At 40.5% G+C, this 21,151-nt stretch overlaps 1 protein-coding gene across 1 annotated transcript in view; it reads right to left on the bottom strand.

Annotated features, from left to right (window-relative positions):
- LOC126563830 (zinc finger protein ush) overlaps positions 1–20,653 on the bottom strand; it is a 65,631-nt gene extending 44,978 nt beyond the window's left edge. The window contains exon 1 of the mRNA XM_050220600.1: positions 20,527–20,653. Coding sequence (XP_050076557.1) covers positions 20,527–20,635 — 109 coding nt within the window. The 5' untranslated portion in view covers positions 20,636–20,653. The remainder of the gene's footprint in view (positions 1–20,526) is intronic.
- Positions 20,654–21,151: the final 498 nt, after the last annotated feature.

Genomic DNA, 21,151 nt, shown 5'->3' with positions numbered 1-21,151 from the left:
TGAGGTGATACAAAGACTGTTGTTCTCACGCAAATAATATTTGTCTAGCTGAGGTGGGTGCTCGAGCTATGCCAAGGAGGACCGAATCCTATTCATCGGTCAACATGTTTGGCAATGTTGTGTTTTGTTGAGAAAGAAGGCGGAACATGTGTAAATCGGATAGAGATCGATGTGTTTAAAGGGCCGGTTTGATACTTACAGCATTGTGAATGTGTCATCGTGAGTGATATTGTTGGTTGTTATGCTTAAAACATCGTTTTTATAACAATACCGATAATACTATTTATTCATAATAATACCGACCGAATAAGTATTCGCTTTGTACCTTTGACTTTGTATGGCGCAATCGAAGAAAAATTACATGAAAAGTCATTAATATATCTTTATCTTCGTGCATACACTGGTTATTTGTCTTTTGAACTAGTTGCTATGTAAGGGAAATATACGCACTTGACAAGATTTGATCCTATCGATTTGGCAACAGATAAACCTAATGCTACCTAATCCTAGTGTTCTATGTTAACTATTTGGTTCGTATAAATTCTCACATACATTCGAGATCTTTAGTGGCACCCTGAATCACATCGATTAACAACATAGATTAGCATTTGCGGCATCAACATGAAATTAAACCATTTGTAGAGAGGCACATCTCATTGTTGGTAATGGCAGCAAGTTACACATTAATCAAAAACCTTAATTTACTAATAACACATTAAATATTTGTCAACGTAGTGACCCGGGTCGACTATAAAATAAAGTTATAGTCTTAATACCAGCCTGTGATGTACATATAATATTCTAAGAACGATTGTATCGCTACACTGAAGATTAAAACCCCAGGTTTTAATTGTTGTAACAATTAAACTGTCCAGCAATATTCATCAATGGGGTGGGTAATATGCGAAGATCAATATCTTCACTAGGAATGATTAGAGATGTTAGAGATACCACGTAGTTGGTTATCGTGGCATAGGAATATCGTTAGGACCAGGCATTGCAGTTACACGCTTGGATGGCACTCTTTTTCTACGACCAGGTAGAGACGCTTCGGCAAGTTGAGACACAGATGGATTTTTGGGTGTTGGGACATTATTAGAATGTCCTGCAAAAGCAGGGTGTGGAAATCGTGGTGCATGTTCTGCACGGATTGATGCGTGGTTCATAAAATTATAATCTGCATCAATCCGATTCAATGTTGGTAGAGCTGTCCAGGAATTGACCGATGTTGGTGGTAATCTCGGAATGGACATTTGAGGACAAGGAAAGCGTTGTAAATTACCATTGAAGTTTGAAACATGTCTATTTATAAAAGATATTGCCGTCGAGAACTTTTCTACCACACCTGGTAGCAAAGGTAATTGAGGTTCTTCTTCCAGTTGAGATTGATTCTTGCTTGAACACTCAGATGAGTTTTGAGGCGCAATTCCAGATGATGAGGTATGTACAAATCCAGAGTATGGAAAATGTTTGACCATGTTATCAAAGTAATTAGTTTGATTTTGCACTGGTAAACTATCTTCGGAGCTATTCAATGCAGTAGAGAATGTTGGAACAGGAGGGCGATGATTTTGAAGTAAAGCCTCATTATAACTAGGACGATATCTTTTTAATGATGGAATTGTCATGTGGGAACTTGCTTGTCCAGTGGTTTCAGTCTCATACGTATTCAGCCCAGGTGCTATAGGTGTTTGAGATGCTTCTACAGGCTGACGTGTACTACTGGTTAGTAAATTGTTACGTAAAATTTCGACTACAGCTTTTGAAACTGGCAATTGTCGAAATATATCCGCAGGTTGAACAGATGTCTCAGGCAAAGTCTCCTTCGGCGAGACGGAAGGTATTGCTATGTGCGAACTTGACTGTGTATTACTCGCAACCTGAGATGGGGTTTGGTCTACAACGTCAGATAGTAAGGGTGGTGGAGGTAACAGTACGGACTGAGGTGCAATACTGCTTTGTGAATTATTAGATGGGACTTTTATTACAGTTAATGAATCGGGCAATCGTCGAAATATATCCGCAAGTTGAACGGATGTCTCAGGCAAAGTCTCCTTCGGCAAGACAGAAGGTTTTGCTATGTGGGAACTTGACTGTGTATTACTTGCAACCTTAGATGGGGTTTGCTCTGCAACGATTGGTAGTAAGGGTGGTGGAGGTAATTTTACAGACTCAGATGCATTACTGCTTTGTGAATTGTTAGAAGGAGTTTCGACTGCAGTTACTGAAGCTGGCAATCGTCGACATATATCTCCAGATTGAACGGATGTCTCAGGCAAAGTCTCCGTCGGCAAGAAAGATGGTATTGCTATATGGGAACTTGACTGTGTATTACTTGCAACCTTAGATGGGGTTTGGTCTGCAACGATAGGTAGTAAGGGTGGTGGAGGTAATTTTACAGACTGAGATGCATTACTGCTTTGTGAATTGTGAGAAGGAGTTTCGACTACAGTTACTGAAACTGGCAATCGTCGACATATATCTCCAGATTGAACGGATGTCTCAGGCAAAGTCTCCGTCGGCAAGACAGAAGGTATTGCTATGTGCGAATTTGATTGTGGATTATTTTGATCCTCCGACGGGGTTTGATCTACAACGCCTGGTAGTGAGGATAGTTCCGATGCTTGTACAGATTGAGGCATATTATTGCTTTGTGACTTGTTAGACGGAGTTTCGCCTACAGCTACTGATATTATGGAAGGCAGCAACATAGTGGAAGGTTCTACATTTGAAGAGAATTTTTTACTTGAACTCTTAGACAGGTTGAGGGGTTCATCTTTGGACATTGAGGAATGTTGAAGTTGTCGGGCTTTAGGATAGTATGGAAAACGTTGTAAAATGTCATTGCAGCCCACATTAGTTTCATTAACTGTTGACATAGTATTCTGGGAGCTAGCGGATGTCTCAGGCAAAGTCTCATTCGAAAAGACAGAAGGTATTGCTATGTTCGAACTTGACTGTGGATTATTTTGATGCTCAGACGGGGTTTGGTCTACAACGCCTGGCAGTGAGGGTAGTTGCGATGCTTGTGCAGACAGAGGTGCACTATTACTTTGTGGGTTGTTAGACGAAGTTTCGGCTACAGCTGCTACAGAACTGTGCACTTGAATCAGTGAAACTGATTGTGGATTATTTTCAACCTCATAAGGGGGTTGATCTACAACAACTGGTAGTAAGGATAGTGGAGGTAATTGTACAGGCTGAGATGCATTACTGCTTTGTGAATTATTAGATGGGGTGACGGCTACAGCTACTGAAACTGCACGACAGACAGACTGCACGGGGGTCTCAGGCAAAGCCTCCTTGGGAAATACAGAAGGATTTTCATTTAGTTTAGGCCTTTTCACTTGAGATTGTGACCCTAGAATATCAGCAGATGCGTAAGTTTGTGACACCGGAATTTGATGACAAGGTGGAATTGTATTTTCTTTCTCAGGTAGAGCTAGGGTTATGCCTTTTGGTTGCAAGGTTTCTTCAGATATTCCCAACGATTGAAGTAGATTGGTGTTTTTTGATGTGGTTGGTAAATTTTCGATTGTTTTTTTCATGAGAGCAGTCCATGGATCGCCGAACTGACCAGTGGTGGGGCATAACAGATTTTTTGGTGGAAAGGCTATTTGTTTGAGTGTTTCAGTTGGATGATCATCCATGCGCTGTGAAGTGTCATTGTTGCTTATAGCTTGTGGTACCAAAGAAGATTGAGGTACTGGAATAAATTGGGGCAGAACAATGTTTTGTGAAATATTATGAGGATATGCATTCCTGATTTGACTTTCAACGCTGTTATTTGCATTATTTTGATCATTAGCTACTGAAGGCTGGTACGTTTTTTCGATTTGATTCGTTTTGGGCGTTGATGGTATAGCCCTTTCATCGTGACGGGATTGTTTGACGCTTTGCGTAGTGACTCGATTCGTATGTTTTCCATTATCGGAACTTGCTATGATATTATTGTTCGAAGCACTAGGAATTTGATCTATAACGTTTGGTTCAGGGCAAGGAAGAGATAATTCCTTAGCCAGAGGATGTTGCACAGCTGTCGTAGTAGTTTGGGCATTATTTAGTTGAACACTGGTTTTATTTTTTCCATAGAACTGAAACTGGCTATTGTGGTTTAACCAATCCTGATCAGTAATTTTTCTTGGATCTATAATAACGTTGTTGAATGCTCCAACGGAAGGAACTCCCAGAAATGGTAGAAAAGGTGTATCAGCTGTGATTGTACTTTGAGTCGTGCTGGTAGTTTTTTGGACTCTTTTTCGTCTAGTTGAATCTTTACTAGTAGCTGAAGTCTTTGAAATAACTCTTGGTTTTTTAGAAACGTTGTTAGGCTTTTTGGTGGGTGGGATCGAATTTTCTTCTGGAGTCATTTCATTTGTAATAGTTGCACTTTGGGCTGTAGATGCAGTTGTGTGTGAGATGACTTTTGGTTTTTCAGAAGCGTTGTTAGACTTTTTGATAGGTGGGTTCGAATTTTCTTCTGGAGTCTCTTCATTCGTAATAGTTTCACTTTGGACAGTAGATGTAGTTGTGTTTGAAATGACTTTTGGTTTTTTAGAAGCGTTGTGAGTGTTTGTGGTGGTTAGCTTGGTACTTTTTGCTGGAATCTCTTCATCTGTACTTTCACTTTCGTCAATATATCTAATTCTGTTGCTGTTGCGTGGTCTTAAACTATGGATTGTAATTGAAGGTGTGTAATCGAAATTTTGTTGAGATGAAGATTCGGCTATGTCTCTTGTAAGAGACATATCATCGATAATAACGCTCGTTTTGCCCACCTGTTCCATTTTCAGCGTTTTGTTTGGCAACACATCTTTTCTTGAAAAAGAAGGAAGTATCGGTGAAATCAGTACAACAGCTTTTCGTTTTCTGTTTGCATCCGGAACTTGATTTTCGGCCAAATCGCTAGTTGCAGCTAAACTCCGCGTGCTGTGAAGCATTATGCTTTCTATTGGGGAATCAACTGCTGATTGTGATAATGCAGAAGTTTCATTTTGAATATCATTCACCGATGGTGCAGGTGAATCATCCACAGTGAGATCAATTATAGAAGATGGCCAATTGATAGAAGAGCAAACGGGAATACTTTTTATTTCTGAAGGATCATCGACATTAGGCTCGTCAACAGGTCCAGTAGTTACTATGGGCTGTTGTTCCTCATCCGCGTTTTCTTTTTTACATATATCATCAGTAAATTCGATACGGCCAGGTAGATTTAATGTTGCCGTTTTTCTTCCTGTGCTGATATGCTCATCATTAGTATCTTTGTCAAAACTGCATTGTTTTGGAGGTGATGATGTAGTTTGTCGTTCGAGAACGGTTGCTGGAAAAAAGTCTAAAAAATCTTTATTGTCTTCTTGAAATACTAATGGCTCAGTATCTGAACCGTTGTCCTCTATTTCGAAGGGCGTTTGTTTCATTGTTTCAGTAAATCGCGATAATGCAGCAGGTCTAATCAGTGTTTTTAAAAAAAAGTTACGTTTGTTAGGAGGTTTGTTTTTAGAAGAGTTGGGTTCAGCAGCAGAGTTGTTTTCTTCGCCACTATCTTCTGCAGACGATGGAGAAGGAGGAATATTCGGATTGCACAGGCTATCATTCGTCGCGTCAATGTTGTCTTGGCAATTATCATTCGTTTCATGTGTGATGATATTCAGTTCATTTGCTGTTGTAGAATCATTGTTTTCAGTATTTAATGCATCCGTTTTGTCAGCTGTCTTATGGCTTGTGTTTTGTGTTGCAGTGTCATTGGGTTGAACGGTGTTGCACTCCACCACAGGCAAAGCTTCGTATTCTTCAGGAAGTTTTTTATCGTCTGATGTAGGACTTAATTCATTACTTTGCCCCGCGACAGAAGATTTTTTTTTACGGTGTTTCGATTTCAATTGTTTTTTCAATTCGCGGTGCGCGCGTTTTTGTTCTAAATCGGGCAAGGATGATTTTTTCACCTTGTGTTTTTTCTTTGAACCCAAAGTTTTATCAGTCCTAGCCTCTTTCAAAGCTTTGCTTTTCACGAGCAAGTTTTCATCCACTAAATGTTCAGAGCTCTCTGTTGGATTTTTCTCGCTCAAATCCATCGTCTCGTCAGCCGTTCGGATATCCTCACCAGAATGTTTAGAAAGTCTTTCATTTGTATGTTGGTTATGAGATAAATCGGTATTGGAAATTTTCGACCTTGCCCCTTCCGAATCGTTGGATGTAAGTACTCTTACATCCAACGATTCGGAGCATGCCTTAGTGGAGGTGTCTGTGTCTTCATTATCAAACAAGGACGTTTTGACAGGTGGTACGGTAACACCTACTTGACATCCTTCAACGGGCACATCAACGTTGGATGGATCCGCAGGAGTATTGCACTCCTGAGCGTTCCCTTCGGAATCGAGTGTGTTTGAAGACGGAATCAGTCGATCGGTGGGTGTTGAATTAGTTAGATTGAAATTGTGGACTTCTTCTACTGATTGAAAATCTCTGCCCCTCACAACGTTAGATTCTTCAGTTGGACTTTTTTCGGTAGAATCTATTGTCAAGCCAGTCGTTCGGGTATCCTCACCAGAATGTTTAGAAATTCTTTCATTTGAATGTTGGTTATGACATGAATCGGTATTGGATATTTCCGATCTTGGCTCTTCCGAATCGCTGGATGTAAGGTTATAGCATACCATAGTAGAGGTGTCTGTATCCATATCCTCTTCATTATCAAACAAGGATGTTTTGACAGGTGGTACGGTAACACCTACTTGACATCCTTCAACTGGCAAATCAACATTGGATGGATTCGCAGGAATATTGCACTCCTGAGCGTTCCCTTCTGAATCGAGTGTGTTTGAAGACGGAATCAGTCGATCGGTGGGTAATGTTTTAGTCAGATTAAAATTATGAACTTCTTCTACTGATTGAAATGCTCTGCCCATAACACCGTTGCATTCTTCAGTTGGGCTTTTTTTGCTTGAACCTATTGTCTCGTCAGTCGTTCGGGTATCCTCATCAGAATGTTTAGAAAGTCTTTCATTAGTATGTTGGTTATGAGATGAATCGGTGTTGGATATTTCCGATCTTGGCTCTTCCGAATCGTTCGATGTACGGGTACAGCATGCCTGAGTGGAGGTGTCTGTTCCCATATCCTCTTCATTATCAAACAAGGACGATTTGACAGGTGGTGCAGTAAAACCTACTTGACATCCTTCAACTGGCAAATCGACATTGGATAGATCCGCAGGAATATTGCACTCCTGAGCGTTCCCTTCTGAATCGAGTGTGTTTGAAGACGGAATCAGTCGATCGGTGGGTAATGTTTTAGTCAGATTAAAATTATGAACTTCTTCTACTGATTGAAATGCTCTGTCCCTCACACCGTTAGATTTTTCAGTTGGACTGTTATCGGTAGAATCTATTGTCACGCCAGTCGTTCGGGATATTTCCGATCTTGGCTCTTCCGAATCGTTGGATGCAAGAGTACAGCATGCCTTAGTGGAGGTGTCTGTTCCCATATCCTCTTCATTATCTGACAAGGATGTTTTGACAGGTGGTGCAGTAAAACCTACTTGACATCCTTCAACTGGCAAATCGACATTGGATAGATCCGCAGGAATATTGCACTCCTGAGCGTTCCCTTCTGAATCGAGTGTGTTTGAAGACGGAATCAGTCGATCGGTGGGTAATGTTTTAGTCAGATTAAAATTATGAACTTCTTCTACTGATTGAAATGCTCTGTCCCTCACACCGTTAGATTTTTCAGTTGGACTGTTATCGGTAGAATCTATTGTCACGCCAGTCGTTCGGGATATTTCCGATCTTGGCTCTTCCGAATCGTTGGATGCAAGAGTACAGCATGCCTTAGTGGAGGTGTCTGTTCCCATATCCTCTTCATTATCAAACAAGGACGTTTTGACAGATGGTGCAGTAAAACCTACTTGACATCCTTCAACTGGCAAATCGACATTGGATAGATCCGTAGGAATATTGCACTCCTGAGCGTTCCCTTCTGAATCGAGTGTGTTTGAAGATGGAATCAGTCGATCGGTGGGTAATGTTTTAGTCAGATTAAAATTATGAACTTCTTCTACTGATTGAAATTCTGTGTCCCTCACATCGTTAGATTTTTCAGTTGGACTTTTATCGGTAGAATCTATTGTCACGCCAGTCGTTCGGGATATTTCCGATCTTGGCTCTTCCGAATCGTTGAATGCAAGAGTACAGCATGCCTTAGTGGAGGTGTCTGTTCCCATATCCTCTTCATTATCAAACAAGGACGTTTTGACAGGTGGTGCGGTAACACCTACTTGACATCCTTCAACTGGCAAATCAACATTGGATGGATTCGCAGGAATATTGCACTCCTGAGCGATCCCTTCTGAATCGAACGTGTTAGAAGACGGAATCAATCGATCGATGGGAGATGACTTAGGTGGATTGAATTTGTGAACTTCTTCAACTGATTGAAATGCTCTGCCCCTCACACCGTTGGATTTTTTAGTTGGACTTTTATCGGTAGAATCTATTGTCACGCCAGTCGTTCGGATATCCTCACCAGAATGTTTAGAAAATCTTTCATTTGTATGTTGGTTATGAGATGAATCGGTATTGGATATTTCCGATCTTGGCTCTTCCGAATCGTTCGATGTACGAGTACAGCATGCCTTTTTGGAGGTGTCTGTGTCTTCATTATCTGACAAGGAAGTTTTGACAGGTGGTGCGGTTACATCTACTTGACATTTTTCAACGGGCAAATCAACATTGGATGGATTCGCAGAAATACTGCACTCCTGAGCGTTCCCTTCTGAATCGAATGTGTTAGAAGACTTAGTCAACCGATCGGTAGGAGTTGACTTAGGTGGATTGAATTTGTGAACTTCTTCAGCTGATTGAAATTCTCGGCCCCTCACACCGTTGGATTTTTCAGTTGGACTTTTATCGGTAGAATCTTTTGACACGCCAGTCGTTCGGGTATCCTCACCAGAATGTTTGCAAAATCTTTCATTTGTATGTTGGTTATGAGATGAATCGAGATTGGATATTTCCGATCTTAGCTCTTCCGAATCGTTGGATGCAAGAGTACAGCATGCCCTAGTGGAGGTGTCTGTTCCCATATCCTCTTCATTATCTGACAAGGATGTTTTGATAGGTGGTACGGTAACATCTACTGTACATCCTTCAACAGGCAAATCAAAGTTGGATGCATCCGCAGGAATATTGCACTCCTGAGTGTTCCCTTCTGAATTAGAGTTGGTATGTGTACTTTCGTCTTCTGTTTTAACACTTATATCAGACCGGTTAGTTACAGATTCAAAAATGGCTGACTGTGCTTTCATTAAAGCACCTTCGTCAATTGATTTTTGGCTTACATCAAACATTTCGTATGATGGACTCTCTTTTTTAGTCACAGTTGTTTCAAGATCTGTAACTGTATCTGATTGTTCAGGAGAAGTGCATGTCTCTTTAGACAATGGAAGAATTTCATGTTTATCCAATTGCAAGATAGTATCAAAAATATCTGTATCTGCTATTAATAAAGATGTATTTGAAGTATAGGTGTGATTTGCCATCGATGATGGATTGTCTCCGAACCCAATTTGCTCAATAGAGCTACGTTTTCTTCCAGCTAAGTTTTCTACTGTTATAATTTGTGCCTGTAGAATTTGTTGCTCTGATTCAGTAATCGATTTGCTGACCATTAATTTATCTGTATCTGAATGCTTTGGAATATCCAACGATGCACCTAATGGAGAAGTCTTCTCAAATGTGTATGATTCTTTCCCTGATTCTATGCGTTTTGCCTGGCTTTCGAATGACGCGATGATATAGGGTTTTGCTATCATTGTTTTATCTGTTTTCAGCTGAATATTCGTGTTTTGTGCCATTGAAATTTCCTGCTTTGATTCGTTTATCGATTCACTAGACCTTACTCTATCTGTATCTGTATGCTTTGGAATACTTAAACTCGGTATAAACGGAGAAGTCTCCTCTAACGACAGTGATTCTTTCCCTAATTCTTTGCATTCTGTTCCGTATCCAAACGGCACGCCGGGATAGTGTTGTGTCTTCATTGTACTAGTCGTTTCTGGATGGATATTCGCATCAGTCTCTTCGGTCATCTCATTCGGTAACTGTTCCTCTAACTCTGTGGTACATTCATCAATTTCACATTTCACTTCAAAAAGTGAATTGAAGTCAGCTTCGGAACCAGATTTATTTACTGATTCGGAGTTCTCGCTTGTTGGCATGTCATCAACTAATCGAAGAGTCGTCTTACTTTGTACTGCATACTTTCCGGGCTTGTGTGAATCAAATGCTATGTAAACTAGCGCATTTCGTCTATTTGTAGCTGCCAAGGAAAGAATTAAATGAAAAGTACTGTAAAAATATGACGAAATAAAGAAAACCTCAAATTAAATTGCCTTCGTTCAAAAACACAGTCAATGATGAAAACTTACGCACAATTAGTACAACGGTTTAATGAATGAAATAGTGACGGCTAAAGGTTGACTATTTTTGAATGATCGAAGATTTAAAATACTCAATACAGTACGTTGAAGGCAGCTTAAGGCCACTCTAATGCAATATTTATTCGTTTAACTTTCCCAAAACGATGTAATCATGCGCTTTATGAATTATGCAGTGACAAATTACGAGAATTGATATGAAGCAAAAGGAAATAAATTTGTGGAAACAATTATGCTAGGAAAGGATGATTTTGTACCAAAACTGACTATTCCAGCGAATGGGATGACGATCCGGATACGGTTCGATACATGATCCTGCCGTGCGAAAATCTCCAGCTCCGAATTTAACTATTCATACTTTTTGTTAAATTTGCTATTCATATTTTTTGCTAAATTTCGGATTTTAGCGAGCGGTCAACGTGTTAGATGTTGGAAGTTAAATACTTCCAGGATGATTTGGTGCTGCAGTGCTCTTCACCCGGCAGGACCGTGTATCAAATCAAACCGTGCAGGGATCGTCTCCCCGTGCAATAAGGTAAAGAAAGTAAGTAATGGGAGGTTAAAAGTTCAACTGTTTGCTTTTCTTAAACATTTTACACTTTTCTGTACCAGAAGACAGGCCGAAAGTGAAAGACTGAATCGAACGATTTGGCAGTATAAACGAACTTAATTAATTAATGCACACACGATGCACATTTTACCAACTCGATATAATTCTATAACTATATAATCTCTTAAGGTTTGGAAAATTGCATAAAAAGAGAATGAGCAATAAAAGTTCTGATGAAACGACAATATGAATACGAAAACACAAATCCAAAAAAAATAACAAGAAAACAACTAAAGCCTTATTGGCGTGCGCATTTGATTACACAATTTTGTAAAATTAAATGGATTAAAAGGGCAATTTAAATTGAGGAAAAACCGATCCTATATCAGAGAAAGGGAATAAAACAACACTAATCGCACCACAAAAAAAAGAATTACAATTAATCCTTGCCCGTATGGCACTCATAAGATATATCGCTCATATTGGCCGTTCTACCGCGGACTTATTTTTCCTGCCTTTTTGCTTTCTCATGTACAGTGAAAATTTATTTCAGTACCATGAACGAATGTTTTGTTACACAGCTGAACTAGCATTAGAAAAATCATCTGGCAACACATGCCTACATTTACCTAGTCACACAAATACATACTAGTACTGACTCTTGCATGAATTAATTTCGTGAGATGGTCACGTAGCAGAGTGCACTGAGTGAACGGACGGTTTATTACGTGAGTTAAGTTTTCCATGCCGGGGTGTCTGACAAAATTATAAAATCGTCTAATAAAAGCACATACACATTCATAAAACAAACACACTCGCCTACAGCCTGATAGAAGTGCAGCATTAACAATCTACTTACTCTTTGCCTATTATTATTGGTCATCTTTTTGGTACGATAAGTGTGAATTATTCCTTTCACTGCTACGAACTTTACATACGAACAAGACACTTCTTTTTTTTTCTTACCATCCATGATTGCGATGATGGCCAATCGGTTTGCAAATAACGAGGAGGTGATGTGGGTGCTGATCAGTTGTTTTTCATTTTCAGTGTACTTCAAAACGGTCAAGTTTGTTGTAGTCGAAATAATCCACAGCGGGGTTTATAATTTTCCTCGTGCACATAGGGAAGCCCACACGTACTAATCAACGTCTACAAATTACGATCACTCACGATAAAGGTTACGGAATCATGGGGATAATTATCGTCAACGTAACTGATTCGCTTCTTGACTTTTCACCTCGCATTTTGTTGAGATTTGTTGGAACAGTTCACAGTGGAACTTATGCAAGCACACACGCACTGATCAACCCTTCCAAAATACAATCACGGGGGCTGATTAATCATGAAGACAACTTATTTGCTTCTTGGTAAAGCTGATCTTTTTCACCTTATTGTAGCAGTTGCAGTCGGAGCAATCCACAGCAGTGTTGTAGATTTTTCTCGGGCTCATGCGCAAGTACACAACCATTCCGAATAGCAATCACTGACGATATATGTTGCGCTACTAGGGGTTGATCAGGCACCCAGACACCTCTTTTATTGTGATTGGCAACGCTAATCTTTATTTTTCACGTCAATGTGAAAAATTTTCTTTCACAAATACACCACTCACTGGTTTATTGAAATTATCGAGCATTGTGTGTACATGTACATGTACACAATCACAATGCAATTTTTCCAAATTGCAATCACTGGCAATAGACGTTTCACAACCACGCACTTTTTAATGGCCTAGAAATCGCATTTGCTTCTTGATCTATACTTATTCACTTGCAATGTGGTATATGCTGTTGTCTGGATACTCCTCAGAGATCTATACCACATTTGATGATTGGTATATATATCGGGTAGTCGTCGTGGTAATCAAACTTCCATTATTGCAATCTCTGATACAACTCATACGCTTTGCTTGGTGTCAAAACCGAACTTAGAACTTTTTCACTTTATCACTAGTTTTGTTTTCAGAATTTCAAATTCAAATTCCAAATTCCTCTTCCGTACTCAAAATTTCGTTCACGGACTGATCAATCACCAGAACAACTGATTTGCTGCTCGGCGACGCTGATCTATGTGTCGCTGACTAATTCACTTTCTTTGTGAAATTTGTCGTTTTCGGAATAGTTTACAGTGGGGTTTCTGATTGTACTCGATCGTACACCCCTGAGCACATGAACTAATTCACGTTTAAAATTGCGATCACAGGCAATACACGTTTTGCGAACACGGATGGATCTATCAATCACAGAGTCAACTCTTCCTCAAGCTTCTTGCACTACAAGCGATCCTATCGCTGCAAGATCAAAACTCGAACTGCAAGTTTATCCCCGGTATTGCAGTTGGTTTGCGGCCGGTTCAGGGTGTTACCACTACATACGCATCATTGATGGCATACACGATAGCTTAAGCTGCACCACCACAGGTTCAGTTCGCTCTTGTACAATGCGTGACGCATTTGACGACTGTCGTTGGAGTGACGATCGATTTTTTATGATCCAATGTGCACATCAAGATTTTCCCCTATGCTTTACCTGTTCCTCTTTGGGTTGGGGGGTCTCTCTCTCTCCTCCACTTTTTCGTTTTCTCTCTTTTAATTTCTATATTGATGTTAGTTTTCCAGTTCGAGATTTTGCTTTCATCAGGAACTCGAAATATAAGGTTCTCATGAGTGTTTTTAAAACATTCGCGCATATGACGAATGTACAATAATTTTTAAAACACGTGAGAACTTAGATTGACATTATTTATTTTATTTTGTTTGAAGGGTAACTCAGTGTCGACATATAGTGTGGGACAAATGTTTTGTAATTTGTATGTATCACAATTTCAACTTGTTTTTCAATTGTATACAACTGTTTAACTACCCTTTTAAAAAATTCGATATAAATCCGTCAACTAAGGCACTACTAAGGCAAATTTGTATTGAAAAGAACCTTATTAGTGGTTATAAGGACAATTTTGTCAAAAGGGCCATCCAATCTATATAAATCTTGACAGCTGTCACGGTGACAACCCAACGTACACCTAAATCAGGACTACAGTTTGAGATTCGAAAGAGTAAGCACCTTTAGTATTTTCTTCAGTCTTGTTAATTTCGACGTATCTACATAACTCATGTTTTCTTGCTGTGCGTGGAGGCGATATGTGTGTTGAAAAATCGATTTTACAACTGTTTTAAACAGTTTCTGAGCTCTCTGATGGTCAGCGGCAGACGACAGCGGCAGATGACTTGTTATTATGTTATTTGTTATTATGTTCACTTGCCCATTGCCGGTTTGATGCCTCATTAACATGGATCATGCGGTTACCAGCTAGACTTTCTCACTGTTTTACGGTGTGATGTTGACTTTTCAATTATTTAACCTTTTGCTCTATGCGACACTACAAAGCTAAACAAAGAACTTTTGTTGCGTGTATGTTGTTTGTACAAGCAGAAAAGGATTTGTGCTACACAAGCCTTGTAATCGTAAAATACCGGCATGCGACCGTTCTTTGTCTTTACGGTTTCCAACTCCATTCATAAAAAGTCGTCAATTGAGAGAGAGAGAGAGAGAGAGAGAGAGAGAGAGAAAAAAAAAGATAGAGAGAAAGAGTTGGTTTCTACATGTGTTCGAATGTTTACGCTTCGAGACTCAAGGTCATTCATTGCATTTGTGCATCGTTTCCGAGAAGAGCTAGTAATGTACGAGGCTTCTCTGGACGATGATCATGATGGAATGAACAACGGATGGGTGGAACTAGACATCTAAAGCCTCGCAATATGTGTTATTGGCGGTTTTCATGCCACATCCAATTTTATGCAGCACTCATGATGCAAAAATAGTATTTCTTACAGTATAAACCCAGAAAAGCCACAAGCAGGTGTTGTTGAATCTTTTAAAATAAGAATGTTAATAGTCAAAGCAAAATTATTTCTGGTAAGTGCAAACAATTTACAAGAGCGGACCACAAAGCTTAATCTAGTCCCTAAGTTTAAAAATAATAGCGCTTAAACACCGCAAGAATGTACTCCCTCGCAAGACCAGTCCTCCCACTGACGCACACAATTGTTTACCGCTTTCGAATGTGTTCATGTTTACGTATGGTGCGATAAATGCACGCAGTTGCTTTAGCGTGATGCAGTTTTCAATGCAGTTTTTGCTCTTTGTTTCTTTACGCGTTCATGCGGTCTAATAACGAACTTGTACACCACTTAGAACCATCATGATTCTATCGATAAAATCATGCATGAAATTAATTCTGCAGCAATAGACATAAACAAGACTTTTACCAGATGAGGGTTGACTCATATTATCGACCGTATTTGTTTCGACGCATTCTTACACAGCACAAGACACAGTATCATAATTTTGGACGATATTGAGACATGATCGTTTTGCTTGCTTATCCAATTTAAAGTCACATGCGCACATCTAGCGTTCCAGCGCCTACCTAGATTCTTTTTCCTGAACAAATCTGATAGTGAAGTCATTGCCAACTGCACGCTTTAGTCAGGTCTCTTCCATTTTGCCTAAAACACCCCTAAAACGTACTCCCGTTTTTTTTACGTTCCTTGCATTATTCTTATAGCACACGAAAGAAACAAATGCATCCCTAGTGGAGGTGAGCAGTGGAGAAAGGGCGTACAAAGCGGGCGTACCGTGCCAAAAAGGAGGCAACGATAAGGAACGCTATTTTTATAGGAAAAACTTTCATCCCTTATCTGTGTCACCATTTTGTAGCACATTTGCTTCGCTATGAAGGTTTATGGTTGTTGCCTGGATGCAAACGTGCAGTGTCTTCCCTTGCTCAAGAAAATTCTTACCTACTGGCTAACTACAACCACTACCACTACTGCTACTATCGGTTGCAGCACCGTGCGCCGTTAGTTTACGGAAGTACAATGAATGCTACGGTCGTCAGTTTCTTACGGGATTCCTTATCGCACGCCTTGCAGCAGTAGCAACAGCAGCATCGGTCTATCGTATGCTGGCGATTTGATATGGATATTGTCGGTCGGCTCTAACGCTTCTTGTGTGATGTTGAAAAAGCGAGGTGCACTTAATCGGTACTCTTTTCCGAATTAAATAAATGTTAGTACCATACATAGGCACTAGATGGCGCTGATGAAAACTGGTTGTGGTAGCAGTCGGCAGATGGCGCTATTAGCTGCTGTGACGGGTTTATTAGCAGAAGTTCAAAGGTTGGGATTTAGTTTGCTTTATTGGCATGATGTATTGTTTGTTTTGTTAATTTTAGATTGAAATATTATAATGTACATGCTCTAGTTTTCTACTGCCAACTATGTGTGAGAATTCTATTTTTCTGTACACCCAAAGCCCGATAAGACGATAGTTGGGAAGTTAAAAAAAACGAAAGTCTTGCAGTACATGCAACCTTATCGTTTATTTTTTTTACTCTGCAGAATCTTTCGCTTTTGTGGCCAGTTGAATAGTGGTAGTATCGTGCTAAAAATGTCACCATAATCTTGAACTCAATGTAATACCTTAGCTAGAAACGCTAAAAGCAATGCGTTTTTCAGCTTAATCGGTACCCGGCGTACCCGGTCATCTCAGTGGAGAGTCTAGCCGTCTTGCTGACCATCATATCGTCTCTTCCTCTTTCTCGAATTAAGCTGCCCTACAAAGGGGTAGATGATGAACCGCTCTTGAGCGGAGGTAAATGAGGCTGCCTCTTGCCGAAAGCCGAACCAAAAGTCAAATGGCAAAAATGAAGACTAAAAAAAATCATGGCACAGAGTAAAATACTTTATATATAACAGTTTCTTATCGCATCTTTTTTTTTGCAGCACGATTCACTTTTTTTTTTTACTTCCGCTGCTTCGTGACCCAAGTTTTCGGTAAGTCCCTGTATCCGGTCGATTTTACCTTAGTTCCTTCCGGTTCTGAGTGCGCCCAGGTAGCACGCTCAGGCTTACAGAGGAGTGGATTAAATAATAGTTGAAGTATAGTTTGTTCCTCCTTTCATCTCACACACGCAAACCTCTTTTACTACAAGCACGCGATAGGACACTTTAAAGTGGATATTTCCGCGGCTTTTCTTTGGCGTGCGTATGATACCTGCGTTGAGGTCTCGCATAGGTGTTGGGGGGTAGGGTCTTGCTGGACTGTGAAAAACCAACGTACCGGTAACGCTTATCGCAGCTAGCGTCGGTCTGCAGCACAGAAACACAGGGGACAGCATCTGGGCACGTGGCCCCGTGTTGTATCTGGCCATGATGTTGGAGCAGTTTTTTTATGCCCATGTGTACCTCTCTGTGTGTGTGTGTGTTATTTAACTCTCTCACTTTTTTGCCTGTTCCCGGTTCGACGCTTTCGCGGCCTTAAACCTGTATCCCGAGTGTACCATTTTCTCCCTTTCGTTTCCCTTTTCTTGCGCATTTTCCCCACCCACATGGTGCAGCCTCCCACCGGCACACGCGGGGGACACGCGATAAGGAATGATTAAATGATGCCATTTTTATGTGTGTGCGGCGTGCCGGTTGGTTTTTTTTTTCGGCTTTCCTCATACCATCTTTCCGTGGGATGGAGGGGGGGGGGGGGGGGGACTTTTTGTTTAATCCCACATCTATGCTGTGTCCTTGTGAATTTATTTTTCCCGGTGCGATTTTTTGTGTTTCTCTATCGCTTGTACTGTTTGTGTGGGCCGTGTTTCCTCACCCATCCAGACAAAGGTGGAAGGAGAATGGGGGAAAAAAAACTCACACATATACCACACGATCTTGCGGTGATGCTGTGTTACATGGGGCAGCTTAGTTGTTCGGTGTGGTTTGTTTGTTTGCTTTTTTACTGTTACCAAGCTGAAATTGGTGCACATTTTTTATGCTTCTCACAGTCACTTAAGGTGTTGAGCTAGATTCATTCGTTTGAAAAATCATTTGTCCACAGAAACGGGATAAGAACGATGGTAAGGTCGGAGATTTTTTTGCTGGGTGGTTTTAATCCGATACGCTGTATTGCGGCAAATTTGTTGTGTGTGTGTTTGTGAAATTCTTATAAATCAATAGTTTTTTTGATGTACGATATCTTTTGTATATTTATATTAAAAGACTTCATGAAAAGTGCACCATAGTGTAAGGCTGGTAAAGAGAAATGTTCGTTTTCTGTGTAATGTTTCAAAAAAAGCGATTACTTTTTGGAGAAAATTTAACTAAGAAGCAGAATTAGAGGAGATCGTTGAGTATGAAGACGGGAAAAAAACGCCAATTTTCCATGCTGAATCAGAATTTTTGACAACGATCTACAAGCCAGAATGAGTTTGATTTCACTCGTTACTTTTTCCGGCAGAGAGCGTCGGCAAAAGAATTTGAAATTCGCAGTAACACAAAATGAAAGCAAGAAAAAAAACCTCGATCGACACAGGAAAGCTGGCCGCACTCCTCGATGGAATAAACTTGAGAAAAAGGATCAATCTGAACTTGTAAAGTACAGCGATTGACGCCACATTGTCTACGAAAAAAGATCATGACACATGATGCGTCATTGGAAAAATCGAAAAAAGATAAAATTGACGGTATAATATAGATGTATAGAGCCTGAGATCAGCAAAGCGCCAGTGCTAGAAGTGTGATTCACATAGCAGCAAACAAACTATATCTTACGCATACGACAAGCACAACAGGATTTCGTCAAAGATTCAGTAGTCATCAAATTCATAAATTAAATAAAACGTCATAGTTCGTACCAATGATACCAAAAGCGTGTATCATACGGCAAGCATACATAAGAAAGTTCTATTTACACTTGTAAAATGCATATCTACGCTCAGACAACGGTACAAAGATGAATGTCTTCCGGTGTGCGCGAACCATGCAACCATGTCTAAGGGCTGCCGTTATCAAAACTTCGCAGCAGAACGTTTGTTACCGATAAGATCAGATAAGATCCGGCAGATGTCGATGCCGATGGCCAGTATGGTAGTATCAGGCTTGTAAAACGCATGTATCTTATTTGCTTGCTGTGGAGGTACTGTGGAGTATGGAGGAGGAGCGTGTGCCACACACAGCTAGCAATTGGAATGTGTTATCGGTCAAAAAGTGTTCTACAATTTTTAGTCCTTTTCTTCTTATCATTGTATTTAAATAGTTACCTCATGTTCATTGCTTGAATGAGTTGTAGGAAGCATTGAAGAAGCGTTTTGAAGAAAAAAAATGAGTTGGCTTTGGAATTAAGCCAAGGAATGTATTACATCTTGAGTGGCGGCACAGATTTCGTATAATTCAAAGGTGTGAAAACAAGGTGTGCTTGTGTCTGTGGACATTATTTGTCCAGCTGCCTCCAGACGTACATGGAATGGAGCACTACTTCTGCTGGTACGTTTGCCAAAGATAGCGAGATTTATCTCGGGACTTTTATCGCAGACATTTCGTCGCACCGGGCACAAGAATTGTGATACCCCGAGAGCGGATGCAACATCTAGCCGCTGGACGGACCGGCGGGCCATCAGCACGAATAGACGAAAAGCAAGCAGACATTGGATAATGGTGTGTCCTTTGCAAATAGAATCCACTACACCGGACGCAATAGAATATGGTGTCCAAGGCACCCTAGCACAATGAATGCTCGGTACACACAAGCGGTGTCAGTTTTTATTTGCATTGCAGTGGAGTGGCTGAAAATAAGGTGAAAATAACTAGCTATCTGTCACCGTTGCGATAGCATACGCTGTGTGATATAAAGGCAATTCTATATGCAAACAGGTGGGTGAAAGCGATAGTGACGGGTGGCTGTAGCTGACGGAGGCAAAAAAAAGCAACCGATATTAAGAGATGAATGTCTGAAGACGGTTGGTTCGTTGGTTGGGGTGCATTAACTCTTCGCCTTCGGAAGCTGGCGCTCTGTTAGCCACTGATACTGCAGTGGCATCACAAGAGCTTCATCTCACCGATTTAGAAGGATTGTGCTGTAACCTGGCCAGGTTGACAGAACGTCACCAATCCGGTGTTGCAGATAACGAAACGGAAATTTATACTTCACAAAACGACTTACAGCATACAGGAAGGTACTGTCGTTCTCGGGAATGTTAGTAGCGTACAGAAACGTAAGCAAAAAAAAACAGAACGATAACTATGAGATAAGTGTCAAGATTGAATGCTTTCAGCAAAGGAAAATAGTAGCTTTGGGAAACATCAGCAGAGCGAATATGATAATACCGAAAGTAGGGAAGACGATAATCAGATAGGAAAGTGTATTTTCCGACCAAGCTTTTGCATCAAAATGTTGTTGATATTTGCAGGATTCATGCTGGTAGATTGTAGTACACGCAATATTACCCTTCACAAAGGGTAGAGATAAATGCTGTCACTTTCAATCAAGTGCTTGCAGAGCGAAAGACATGTTATAAAATCGATGATAAAGCCCACTTGAAATCATGAGCGAAAATCTCAGCAATGATACCAATTGTTTTACGCTCGGAAATCTCTAGCCTTCTGCAATGGTCGAGCCGTTTGATAACGATGCACGAGACGCGTTATCAAGGCCAGTGATAAGCGAATCCTCTTCATAAGATATCTCGATCTCGAGAGCAATCTTTCGCACTTACCCAATAAGATCCTCGTGCTTCGCGAGCGTAACAGTTCGTACAGCTTGGGATGCATTTGGCGGCCGTCGAACACTGGTCGGTGGTGACTATAATTTGGACACACGTTCATATGCGAACTTTCACTGTACAACGGTTACACATTCACGCTTTAAATCGCTCTTTGATTGGTAGCCATTCACTGCATTTTGAGTATAATAACTCACCCAAGGCTGATTCACCTTGAATTATTTTTAAGCTCACTTGCATGACCACGTATTAGAGATCTCACTTTATAAACACACATACTTTTAATCAAACACATACACACACACACACACAAACTAAATATCACCAGGAACTATACGAAAAAAAAACTCTTGGAATATGCAAACCGTTCACTGCGTAAACTTACTGAAAAGCTTCATTACAACAAGCGGGCAAATGCGTTGTTATCGAGGCGCGAGTCACTCGGCGACTGAGTTCAGACACCACCCGGGAACCGTTTACACTGCATATCGCAAGCACTACAGCGACAGACGACCCGGGGCATGGACATCTTGCGAGAGACCTTCCACTACAACGGCCGGGATTGAGATATAATCGAATTGCGCGAAGATAAGAAAGAAGCCATCCTCGAGATGTGGTG

Source organism: Anopheles maculipalpis, chromosome 3RL (assembly GCF_943734695.1).
Source record: "Anopheles maculipalpis chromosome 3RL, idAnoMacuDA_375_x, whole genome shotgun sequence".
NCBI lineage: Eukaryota > Metazoa > Arthropoda > Insecta > Diptera > Culicidae > Anopheles > Anopheles maculipalpis.
This window is presented reverse-complemented; position numbering and strand designations above follow the sequence as displayed.